This window comes from Hyla sarda, chromosome 3 (genome assembly GCF_029499605.1).
Source record: "Hyla sarda isolate aHylSar1 chromosome 3, aHylSar1.hap1, whole genome shotgun sequence".
In the NCBI taxonomy this organism is placed as follows: Eukaryota; Metazoa; Chordata; class Amphibia; order Anura; family Hylidae; genus Hyla; species Hyla sarda.
The window spans coordinates 350751252-350763907 of record NC_079191.1 but is presented as its reverse complement, the minus strand read 5'-3'; the positions used below and the strand labels follow the sequence as shown (position 1 = coordinate 350763907).

The 12656-nt window shown below is 53.9% G+C and overlaps 1 protein-coding gene across 2 annotated transcripts in view; it reads right to left on the bottom strand.

Moving 5' to 3' along the window:
* Positions 1 to 8730, bottom strand: part of MRPS5 (mitochondrial ribosomal protein S5) — a 91724-nt gene extending 82994 nt beyond the window's left edge. Inside the window, exon 1 of one of the 2 annotated variants that reach the window (XM_056567540.1) lies at positions 8506 to 8730. In XM_056567540.1, the coding sequence (XP_056423515.1) occupies positions 8506 to 8554 (49 nt within the window). In that variant the 5' untranslated portion in view covers positions 8555 to 8730. Of the gene's footprint in view, positions 1 to 8390; positions 8410 to 8505 lie in introns of those variants that run through there. The other variant, XM_056567542.1, reaches the window with a different exon arrangement.
* Between the last annotated feature and the right edge of the window lie 3926 nt (positions 8731 to 12656).

Genomic DNA, 12656 nt, shown 5'->3' with positions numbered 1-12656 from the left:
TTCACACTACCATTGTGCTATGACCTGTTCAGGGTCTGTTCGGCTTATTTTTTTTTTTTACCGAACAGACCCTAAATGGGTTGGGGCACAACTGACACTGCCAGGTGCCCACAGATCCCATTGACTTAAAGGGGGACGTCAAGGGTCTGGTATTTTAGGGGAGTTGAGCAGAGAAAAAAAGAAATACAGTACTTTACCGGAGCACAACGGCCGTGTGAACGATGCCTTAGTTAATCTGCAGTTGCAAGATAAATTGCAGATAAATTGCAGATAAATTGCACCTGTATTTCTGATTTTTTAAATTTTTTAATTTGGGGGTTTTGGTAAATTAACCCATTAAAGTGGTGGTCTTATTGAGCCCCTGAGAGGCTCCTCCATGGTGCACAGCTATTTCCTCTTCTCTTCTGAGGGTGTGACCGGAGCTGGGCTGTTTGTCAGCAGCACTCACACATGAACTTCCTTTTCCTACTTGTCTAGCAGCACCTTCTCCTGTATGCTACGCCATGGCGGTGCTTGTGAAATTGCATTCAACTGAACAGGCTGGCACTTTTTTTTAAGGGCTGATTTACAATACAGTACACGGGGGTGGGGAAATTTAATAAAAAACTAATGCGGCTATTTCTCCCATTACTATCTTCCGTTGCAAAATAACGTCCGTTATTAATAACTAGGGATCTACCGATTATCGGTTTGGCCGATATTATCGGCGGATAATCGCGATTTTGGACATTATCGGTATCGGCAATCACCTTGCCGATGTGCCGATAATGCCCCGCCCCGACTATCGTCACCGCTGCCCCATTGCTGCCCCCCATCCCGGTGTTATAATTACCTGTTCCCGGGGGTCCGCGATCCTTCTGGCTCCTGCGCTGTTGCTGTGCGCTGCGTAATGACGAGTGAAGTCCCGAACGTGACGTCACCGTCAGTACGCACAGTGACAGCACAGGACGCAGACAGAGCCAGAAGGATCGCGGACCCCTGGGAACAGGTAATTATAACACCATGGGAATGGGGGGAGGCGATGGGGCAGCGGCGGTATGTGGGCAGAGGATGGGGGGAGGCGATGGGGCAGCGGCGGTATGTGACCAGAGGATGGGGGGGAGGCGATGGGGCAGCGGTGGTATGTGGCCAGGGGATGGGGGGAGGCAATGGGGCAGCGGTGGCGGTATGTGGACAGAGGATGGGGGGGAGGCGATAGGGCAACTGTGGTGCTTAGACTCAGGAAAGGCAGGAGGAGAGAAGCGGGCAGCTTCGGCGGTCTCTGGCCCTGCAAAAGCCGCTGCAGTTCATGGATTTAAAACGCCTGCTTTAAATCATTGATCTGCAATGGCTTCTGCCCCGCCGGGGGGGGGTGTCGGGGGGTTGAAATAGCCGATAACTTATACCGGAATATCGGTATAAATTATCGGCTATCGGCCTGAAAGGTGACTGATTATCGGTATCGGCCCTAAAAAAATCGATATCGGTCGATCCCTCTTAATAACGGACTATAACGGATTAAAACAGATAATGTAAAAATCCCATAGACTATAATGGGATTTTCTAACTGACATAATGGCCGATTTTCAGGGTTTCCATAACGGAACATCAAATGGATCTTTAAAACGGATGAATTTTATAGTGTGAAAGCAGCCTAATCCATGCCACAACTTATTGTTTTCTATCTTGGTCTCTTGGCTGCTACAGACAAAGCAACAGCAGTGGACAGCAGATTGCAGGGAAGTGAGTTGAGATGTCTGATCGTGGAGTTCACGCCAGCCGGACCCCTGAAATCAGATATCTTATCCCCTATGCTTTGAATAAGGGATAAGATGTCAAGAGGTGGAGTACCCCTTTAACCCTTCCTGATTCCTTTCCATGCTCTTGGTTCAATCTTCAGATCTGTTCCCGATGTCTGTGCTCCTGGTTTGCATAGGGGCATTCAAGTCCAGCCCTGGGGCATCCCAAGCTGTCAACTTAACCGCTTCATCAGAAGAGCTGGACAGCAGGTTAACAAATATGTATGAACTCTCTTACAGCTCAAACCTGAAAAGATATGCATGTGCATATACAATTATCAAAGCCTTAAAAGGGATTATTGTTTGACTTACCTCCTGCCGTTCCCCCGGTATCACCGTCCTATCCTCCGGTGTGGTCTTCTTCCTGCTTCTTGGGGTCAACATGTAAACACTGCAGCTTAGCTAATCGTTGGCAACAGACATGTCCCGCCTCGGCTGGTGACAAAGTGAGCGGCAGTGTGATGTATTGGGCTCATGCTTGACATTCTTCCTGATTCTGGGGAAGTATGCCACACTGTCACCGGTGACTAGCTGGACAGAAACATGACGTGTCAACCCCCAGAAACAAGAAAAAGACCCCATCAGAGGGAGGGAGGGAAAGACCTCCGGCACTAGGGGAGTGGCGAGGTATAAACCAAAGTTTATCATTTTAATTGCAGCAGCCAAGGCATAATGAAAGAATAAACATTTTACCGGATAAGCCAAGTAAAAAAGCAACAGGGGAGGCACAGTTCATTCATAAGATGAGAACAGGAGAAAAATACATGGATACAACCGAACAGTACAATAATGAACGGATGGATGGTAATAGCCGTGTGAACATACCCTCAGAGGTACCGTATTTTCCGGCATATAACACGACATTTTAACCCCGTAAAATGTTTTCAAAAGTTGGGGGTCGCTCATACGCCAGGTGCTGCAGTCAGCCGGGACGCCCGGGGTATGGATTATCCATGCCCCGGCCGAGATTAACTTCTCCCCGTCACATTCGGGACATCCCTGGGTCCCGAAAGATCTTTTCCGTACACAAGGATGTCCCGGTTACCTTTCTGCGGCCCCTATGTGGTGGAACTACAACCTAATGTGGGGGGAAGCTCTGCTGCCAACCTAATGTGGGGGGGAAGCTCTGCTGCCAACCTAATGTGGGGGGGGAAGCTCTGCTGCCAACCTAATGTGGGGGGGGGGGGGGGGGAAGCTCTGCTGCCAACCTAATGTGGGGGGGGGGGAAGCTCTGCTGCCAACCTAATGTGGGGGGGGGAAGCTCTGCTGCCAACCTAATGTGTGGGGGGGGGGGGAGGCTCTGCTGCCAACCTAATGTGTGGGGGGGGGGGGAGGCTCTGCTGCCAACCTAATGTGGGGGGGGGAAGCTCTGCTGCCAACCTAATGTGAGGGGGGGGGGGAAGCTCTGCTGCCAACCTAATGTGAGGGGGGGGGGGAAGCTCTGCTGCCAACCTAATGTGAGGGGGGGGGGAAGCTCTGCTGCCAACCTAATGTGGGGGGGGGGGGGGAGGGAAGCTCTGCTGCCAAACTAATGTGGGGGGGGGGGGAAGCTCTGCTGCCAACCTAATGTGGGGAGGAAGCTCTGCTGCCAACCTAATGTGGGGGGGGGGGGGGGGAAGCTCTGCTGCCAACCTAATGTGGGGGGAAGCTCTGCTGCCAACCTAATGTGGGGGGGGGGGGGAAGCTCTGCTGCCAACCTAATGTGGGGGGGGGGGGGGAAGCTCTGCTGCCAACCTAATGTGGGGAGGAAGCTCTGCTGCCAACCTAATGTGGGGGGGGGGGGGGGGAAGCTCTGCTGCCAACCTAATGTGGGGGGAAGCTCTGCTGCCAACCTAATGTGGGGGGGGGGGAAGCTCTGCTGCCAACCTAATGTGGGGGGGGGGGGGGAAGCTCTGCTGCCAACCTAATGTGGGGGGGGGGGGGGGGGAAAGCTCTGCTGCCAACCTAATGTGGGGGGGGGGGGGAAGCTCTGCTGCCAACCTAATGTGGGGGGGGGGGGAAGCTCTGCTGCCAACCTAATGTGGGGGGGGGAAGCTCTGCTGCCAACCTAATGTGGGGGGGGGGGGGGGGAAGCTCTGCTGCCAACCTAATGTCGGGGGGGGGGGGAAGCTCTGCTGCCAACCTAATGTCGGGGGGGGGGGGGGAGCTCTGCTGCCAACCTAATGTCGGGGGGGAAGCTCTGCTGCCAACCTAATGTGGGGGGGAAGCTCTGCTGCCAACCTAATGTGGGGGGGAAGCTCTGCTGCCAACCTAATGTGGGGGGGAAGCTCTGCTGCCAACCTAATGTGGGGGGGAAGCTCTGCTGCCAACCTAATGTGGGGGGAAGCTCTGCTGCCAACCTAATGTGGGGGGGGGGGGAAGCTCTGCTGCCAACCTAATGTGGGGGGGGGGGGAAGCTCTGCTGCCAACCTAATGTCGGGGGGGGTGGAGAAGCTCTGCTGCCAACCTAATGTGGGGGGGGGGGAAGCTCTGCTGCCAACCTAATGTGGGGGGGGGGGGGGGAAGCTCTGCTGCCAACCTAATGTGGGGGGGGGGAAGCTCTGCTGCCAACCTAATGTGTGTGGGGGGGGGAAGCTCTGCTGCCAACCTAATGTGTGTGGGGGGGGGGGAAGCTCTGCTGCCAACCTAATGTGGGGGGGGGGGGGAAGCTCTGCTGCCAACCTAATGTGGGGGGGGGAAGCTCTGCTGCCAACCTAATGTGGGGGGGGGGGGGAAGCTCTGCTGCCAACCTAATGTGGGGGGGGGGGGGAAGCTCTGCTGCCAACCTAATGTGGGGGGGGGAAGCTCTGCTGCCAACCTAATGTGGGGGGGGGAAGCTCTGCTGCCAACCTAATGTGGGGGGGGGGAAGCTCTGCTGCCAACCTAATGTGGGGGGGGGGGGGGAAGCTCTGCTGCCAACCTAATGTGGGGGGGAAGCTCTGCTGCCAACCTAATGTGGGGGGGGGGGGAAGCTCTGCTGCCAACCTAATGTGGGGGGAAGCTCTGCTGCCAACCTAATGTGGGGGGGGGGGGAAGCTCTGCTGCCAACCTAATGTGGGGGGGGGGGGGAAGCTCTGCTGCCAACCTAATGTGGGGGGGGGGGGGGGGGAAAGCTCTGCTGCCAACCTAATGTGGGGGGGGGGGGGAAGCTCTGCTGCCAACCTAATGTGGGGGGGGGGGGAAGCTCTGCTGCCAACCTAATGTGGGGGGGGGGAAGCTCTGCTGCCAACCTAATGTGGGGGGGGGGGGGGGGGAAGCTCTGCTGCCAACCTAATGTCGGGGGGGGGGGAAGCTCTGCTGCCAACCTAATGTCGGGGGGGGGGGGGGGAGCTCTGCTGCCAACCTAATGTCGGGGGGGAAGCTCTGCTGCCAACCTAATGTGGGGGGGGGGGGGAAGCTCTGCTGCCAACCTAATGTGGGGGGGGGGGAAGCTCTGCTGCCAACCTAATGTGGGGGGGGGAAGCTCTGCTGCCAACCTAATGTGGGGGGGGGGGAAGCTCTGCTGCCAACCTAATGTGGGGGGGGGGGGGGAAGCTCTGCTGCCAACCTAATGTGGGGGGAAGCTCTGCTGCCAACCTAATGTGGGGGGGGGGGGAAGCTCTGCTGCCAACCTAATGTGGGGGGAAGCTCTGCTGCCAACCTAATGTGGGGGGGGGGGAAGCTCTGCTGCCAACCTAATGTGGGGGGGGGGGGGAAGCTCTGCTGCCAACCTAATGTGGGGGGGGGGGGGGAAAGCTCTGCTGCCAACCTAATGTGTGGGGGGGGGGAAGCTCTGCTGCCAACCTAATGTGGGGGGGGGGGGAAGCTCTGCTGCCAACCTAATGTGGGGGGGGGGGGAAGCTCTGCTGCCAACCTAATGTGGGGGGGGGGGGGAAGCTCTGCTGCCAACCTAATGTCGGGGGGGGGGGAAGCTCTGCTGCCAACCTAATGTCGGGGGGGGGGGGGGAGCTCTGCTGCCAACCTAATGTCGGGGGGGAAGCTCTGCTGCCAACCTAATGTGGGGGGGAAGCTCTGCTGCCAACCTAATGTGGGGGGGAAGCTCTGCTGCCAACCTAATGTGGGGGGGAAGCTCTGCTGCCAACCTAATGTGGGGGGAAGCTCTGCTGCCAACCTAATGTGGGGGGGGGGGGAAGCTCTGCTGCCAACCTAATGTGGGGGGGGGGGGAAGCTCTGCTGCCAACCTAATGTCGGGGGGGGTGGGGAAGCTCTGCTGCCAACCTAATGTGGGGGGGGGGGAAGCTCTGCTGCCAACCTAATGTGGGGGGGGGGGGAAGCTCTGCTGCCAACCTAATGTGGGGGGGGGGAAGCTCTGCTGCCAACCTAATGTGTGTGGGGGGGGGGAAGCTCTGCTGCCAACCTAATGTGTGTGGGGGGGGGGGGAAGCTCTGCTGCCAACCTAATGTGGGGGGGGGAAGCTCTGCTGCCAACCTAATGTGGGGGGGGGGGGGAAGCTCTGCTGCCAACCTAATGTGGGGGGGGGGGGAAGCTCTGCTGCCAACCTAATGTGGGGGGGGGGAAGCTCTGCTGCCAACCTAATGTGGGGGGGGGGGGAAGCTCTGCTGCCAACCTAATGTGGGGGGAAGCTCTGCTGCCAACCTAATGTGGGGGGAAGCTCTGCTGCCAACCTAATGTGGGGGGAAGCTCTGCTGCCAACCTAATGTGGGGGGAAGCTCTGCTGCCAACCTAATGTGGGGGGAAGCTCTGCTGCCAACCTAATGTGGGGGGAAGCTCTGCTGCCAACCTAATGTGGGGGGAAGCTCTGCTGCCAACCTAATGTGGGGGGAAGCTCTGCTGCCAACCTAATGTGGGGGGAAGCTCTGCTGCCAACCTAATGTGGGGGGAAGCTCTGCTGCCAACCTAATGTGGGGGGAAGCTCTGCTGCCAACCTAATGTGGGGGGAAGCTCTGCTGCCAACCTAATGTGGGGGGAAGCTCTGCTGCCAACCTAATGTGGGGGGAAGCTCTGCTGCCAACCTAATGTGGGGGGAAGCTCTGCTGCCAACCTAATGTGGGGGGAAGCTCTGCTGCCAACCTAATGTGGGGGGAAGCTCTGCTGCCAACCTAATGTGGGGGGAAGCTCTGCTGCCAACCTAATGTGGGGGGAAGCTCTGCTGCCAACCTAATGTGGGGGGAAGCTCTGCTGCCAACCTAATGTGGGGGGAAGCTCTGCTGCCAACCTAATGTGGGGGGAAGCTCTGCTGCCAACCTAATGTGGGGGGAAGCTCTGCTGCCAACCTAATGTGGGGGGAAGCTCTGCTGCCAACCTAATGTGGGGGGAAGCTCTGCTGCCAACCTAATGTGGGGGGAAGCTCTGCTGCCAACCTAATGTGGGGGGAAGCTCTGCTGCCAACCTAATGTGGGGGGAAGCTCTGCTGCCAACCTAATGTGGGGGGAAGCTCTGCTGCCAACCTAATGTGGGGGGGGGGGGGGAGCTCTGCTGCCAACCTAATGTGGGGGGGGGGGGAGCTCTGCTGCCAACCTAATGTGGGGGGGGGGGAGCTCTGCTGCCAACCTAATGTGGGGGGGGAGCTCTGCTGCCAACCTAATGTGGGGGGGGGAGCTCTGCTGCCAACCTAATGTGGGGGGGGGGAGCTCTGCTGCCAACCTAATGTGGGGGGGGGGGAGCTCTGCTGCCAACCTAATGTGGGGGGGGGAGCTCTGCTGCCAACCTAATGTGGGGGGGAAGCTCTGCTGCCAACCTAATGTGGGGGGAAGCTCTGCTGCCAACCTAATGTGGGGGGAAGCTCTGCTGCCAACCTAATGTGGGGGGAAGCTCTGCTGCCAACCTAATGTGGGGGGAAGCTCTGCTGCCAACCTAATGTGGGGGGAAGCTCTGCTGCCAACCTAATGTGGGGGGAAGCTCTGCTGCCAACCTAATGTGGGGGGAAGCTCTGCTGCCAACCTAATGTGGGGGGAAGCTCTGCTGCCAACCTAATGTGGGGGGAAGCTCTGCTGCCAACCTAATGTGGGGGGAAGCTCTGCTGCCAACCTAATGTGGGGGGAAGCTCTGCTGCCAACCCAATGTGGGGGGAAGCTCTGCTGCCAACCCAATGTGGGGGGGAAGCTCTGCTGCCAACCTAATGTGGGGGGGGGGGGGGGAAACTATGCTGACAACCCAGTGTGTGTGGGGGGGGGGAACAATTGTAAGGTACTGTATCGCAGTAGAGGGGTAGTCTTATACGGCGAGTATATCCCAAACTATATTTTAACTGTAAAAGTTGGGGGTCCTTTTATACACCAGAAAATACGGTATATTGCAATGGAAGGGGGAATGGGAATTAGGCATTAGTTGCCAGACACAATAGGGGAGATTTATCAAAACCTGTGAAGAGGAAAAGTGGTGACATTGCACATAGCAACCAATCAGCTCGCTTCTGAAAAATGAAAGAAGCAATCTGATAGTTGCTATGGGCAACTGCACCACTCTTCCTCTACACAGGTTTTGATAAATGTCCCCTAATATGGTGCAATTCAGAAGCACTACAGCTGTGGTCTTCACAGTTAGATGTCCAGATGTTGCAAAACTACAACTCCCAGCATGCCCAGACAGCCAACGGCTGTCCGGGCATACTGGGAGTTGTAGTTTTGCAACAGGTGGAGATACACACACATTTATTAGAGCAACTGGTGTCACCTTCATCCAAGTGAAATGTCAAAGTTCTGTAGTATTCTTCCTGTGCTGCTGGAGTCCTGACCTCTGCCCCTCCTCCACCATTCTCAGCAGGTTACAGTAATGATCACACACTCACCTCTACACACAGAGCGGAGGACACCACCGCACCATCTGAACGCCGCCATCTCTGTACAGCCTGCTGTCACCGGAGAGTAGATGCAGAAACCTAGTGTGCGAAAGGACCTTCGATGACGTCACGACCATGTGATCAGTCACGTGTGAGTGGAGACGGCAGGCTGTGCGGCCAGAGGGATGAGGTAAACATATCTAGAGGTGTGCGCGCTCCATCTGTGTTGCACTGTACACCCAGCTCACTGTACTCTACACACAGCCATGTGTCCTAGTGTGCTGGAGGACCTTTGGTGATGTCATAGTCATGTGATAAATCACGTGTGAGGAGACTCCAGGTTGTAATTGCTCTATGAGAAGTATGAAGTTGGTTTCTTTTTCAGGAAGTTTCTTAGTAGTTGATGTTAATTTCTTATTTAATCATGTTGTTATAAATTACCTTTAAAAATCATTTCTGTTAGAATTCATAAAAAGTAAGTTTTTTAATTTATTTTTGTACCTTATGCACAGCTCCCAGAGCAGGGGGGTGGGGGCGGTTGAGGGGGCTCACTTGTGATAACAGGGGTCCGATTAGTTCAGATAAAGGCCAGAGGTCACTTACCATCCAACGTGCTGCCGGATTGTCACTGCTGTGATACAGTCTGCAGGGGTCAGGCTGTATGAGTAGAGCACCGATCTCACTGTACAATGCTATGCAATAGAGTGTAAAAAAAAAAAGATCTAGGTAAAAGCCCCTAAGGGTATATTCACATGGTGGAATGTCCGCATGGAAAAATCTCCATGCGGACATTCCACTGACAGCGGAGCACCTGCAAACCATACTGGCGCTAGGACCACTCGGAAATGGGGCCATCTCGTAGACATACATTTCCGTGTGGACTCCGCAGACACATTAAACAATGATCAATGTTTTTGCAGATGACGGAATCAGGATTTCCACCTCAGAAATATCTCCCTCGGAAAATCTACCGTCTGCACAGTGCAGCAGAATTCCATGTAAATCAATGTGCCGTGTGAACATACCCTAATAGGTAAAATCTAATAAAAATGTAAATCAACCTCAGAGAGCTTCGGTGCACACAGCAGCCAATTGTCAGTTCCGAGGAGGGAGGAAGTTCCCACATGGGGTGTAAGGACAGGCAGTGAATTGCATGCAGTGTGAGCAATACAAATAAGGAAATTAGGACCAATAAAAAGATAAACACAAGGATGAAGAGTGAGCCTGAAGTATTTATTTTTCTTATTTTTTCGACAGGTACACTTTAAGTACTGAAGTTATAGCCATCAGGGGATGTCACTGGCAAGGGCATTTCTGTGCCAGAGCCTCAAACCTCAGTATGGGGCAGAGATGAGAGCCCTGCCTGCAATGTACTGTCACCTGTGCATGCCCCTGCAGAAAGTGCAGGATCTCCAGACAGTATCTTGCGTGTCGCTCGTGGGTCCTGCAGAAAGTGCAGGATCTCCAGACAGTATCTTGCGTGTCGCTCGTGGGTCCTGCAGAAAGTGCAGGATCTCCAGACAGTATCTTGCGTGTCGCTCGTGGGTCCTGCAGAAAGTGCAGGATCTCCAGGCAGTATCTTGCGTGTCACTCTTGGGTCCTGCAGAAAGTGCAGGATCTCCAGGTAGTATCTTGCGTGTCGCTCGTCGGTCCTGCAGAAAGTGCAGGATCTCCAGGTAGTATCTTGCGTGTCGCTCGTCGGTCCTGCAGAAAGTGCAGGATCTCCAGGTAGTATCTTGCATGTCGCTCGTGGGTCCTGCAGAAAGTGCAGGATCTCCAGGCAGTATCTTGCATGTCGCTCGTGGGTCCTGCAGAAAGTGCAGGATCTCCAGGCAGTATCTTGCGTGTCGCTCGTGGGTCCTGCAGAAAGTGCAGGATCTCCAGGCAGTATCTTGCGTGTCGCTCGTGGGTCTAGCTCCAGATGGTGCCAGTTGTCCCATGCAGCCCGGTGTGGGTGCCGATGTCCTGGTAGAAGCTCTTGCTCCCCTGTTCCACCCACCGCTGGCTGTACTCCTGGTGCAGCTGCTTCTCCAGTATACGTTCAGTGGGGGAGATTTATCAAAGCTGTCTATGTCCCGCATCAATATAGACCAAACTACAGAGCGTTAGGCCGGTCTATTGTCCGCCTAATTTTTCAAAAGTCGCACAGCTCTTGATATATTCTGTGCAGACTTCGGGATCTATGCTTTAGAGTACGTTCACATGGGCAGATTTTTTAGAGGGTTTTCCGCTGCGTATTTGAAAGTGGGCGGGCTCTTCTCGGCTGTCCGCAGCAGATTTTCCGCAGAGGAATTTATGCTGCGGAAAATCTGCTGCGGACAGCCGAGAAGTGCCCGTCCACTTTCAAATACGCAGCGGAAAACCCGCTAAAAAATCTGCGCGTGTGAAGGTACCCTTAGACTGTATTTAAACCTCCTCCAGCATGGTCTGACATTTTGGCGTACTTTCAGCCGATGCGACTTGTCGCTGAAAAGTCGCTTTTGGTAAATTCAGCACCAATGCATTTTTTTTGTCTAAAATAGACTAGAGTGCATCGTGTTCTAAAAATCCTCTACAGCAAAAGTCACACATATTTAGACTGCGACTTTCTGTGCGACAAATTTAGACAGGAAAAATCGGTCTAAATCCTTTGATAAATCTCCCCCAGTGTCTTTATGTGGATGTCGGAGCCCAGGTTGTTGCACAGCACTAGGGTGATAGAAGAGGAGACTCCTGCGCTCGCTTCATAGACACACCAACATATATGTATCGCATGATGTATTAAGTACCACCCAGCCATGTCGGAAATGTACATCCAATGCATCTAGGGGTTAAAAGGTCACGATGAAAAATTCATGCACATGCTGCATATGGGAAATATTTAGATGTTTTCAATTGATTTGAAATTGCAGAAATATCCACAGCAGATCTGCCGTGTGAACATACCCTAAAGCAGTGGTCTTCAAACTGTGGCCCTCCAGATGTTGCAAAACTACAATTCCCAGCATGCCCGGACAGCCGTTGGCTGTCCGGGCATGCTGGGAGTTGTAGTTTTGCAACATCTGGAGGGCCACAGTTTGAAGACCGCTGCCCTAAAGAGTGGGCACTGATGGAGTGGAGAGGCTTCCCCACAGTCAAATCACCAGTTGCCCATAGCAAAAAAAATCTGATTGGTTGCTATGGGAAACTGCTCCACTTTTCCTCTGCACAGGTTTTGATGAATCCACCCTATAGTCTTTTGATATCCCGCTTCAACAATACTTTAAAGGGAGATATTATAACCCACGTTCAGCTTGTCTATCCTTTTTTCCACATGGCCATCTGAAAAGAGACACAGCGGCCGTTTGATATGTACTGTGTAAAACAGTGCGTTCATACCCTTCACCTTAATTCCAGCTTTTTAACCCCTTGACATTTGACGTACTGTTAGAATTTCAAGAGCAGTTTGTTAAAGAGGTACTCCACCCTTAGACATCTTATCCCCTATTCAAAGAATAGGGGATAAGATGTCTGATCGCGGGGGTCCCACCGATGGGAACCCCCGCGATCTCTCCTGAAGCACCCCTGTCATCTGGGGCACGGATCGAACTTTGCTCCATGCCTGATGACTGGCGATGCAGCGGCCAAAGGATAGTGACGTCACCAGATGATAGTGGTGCTGCAGGAGAGATGGCGGGGGTTTCCAGCAGTGGCACCCCCGCGATCAGACATCTTATCCCCTATGGATAAGATTGGATAGAGGATAAGATGTCTAGGTTCAGAGTACCCCTTTAAGCCAGCACTGGCTGGCTAGGGCTCTCTTGTTTTAGCCAGACAAACTGAGTGGCTGACACTTGAATAAGGAGCTGAGAGCAGTGTAGCCTATAACAGTGCCTTCAGCTGTTATAAAACTACAACTCCTAGCATGTCTGGATAGCCTTTGGCTTTTATTTTTGTTATTGTTTTTTTAATATTCATGTGCTGAACTAGGATCTGCCATTCGTAATAACATCTGTGTAGTGTGTCACTGCACGACACAAACACAGATGCTTTATGGCAGGCACAGTGCATAGGAGCCAATAGATAGGGCCCATCTGGTCTGCTTTGCTTGGGCTGTGATTGCATCTAAATGACATGCGCAGGTCACTGCATGTGCCATAACTCTGGAGACCTGCTGTGACCGGCAGCAGTATTACCAGGTC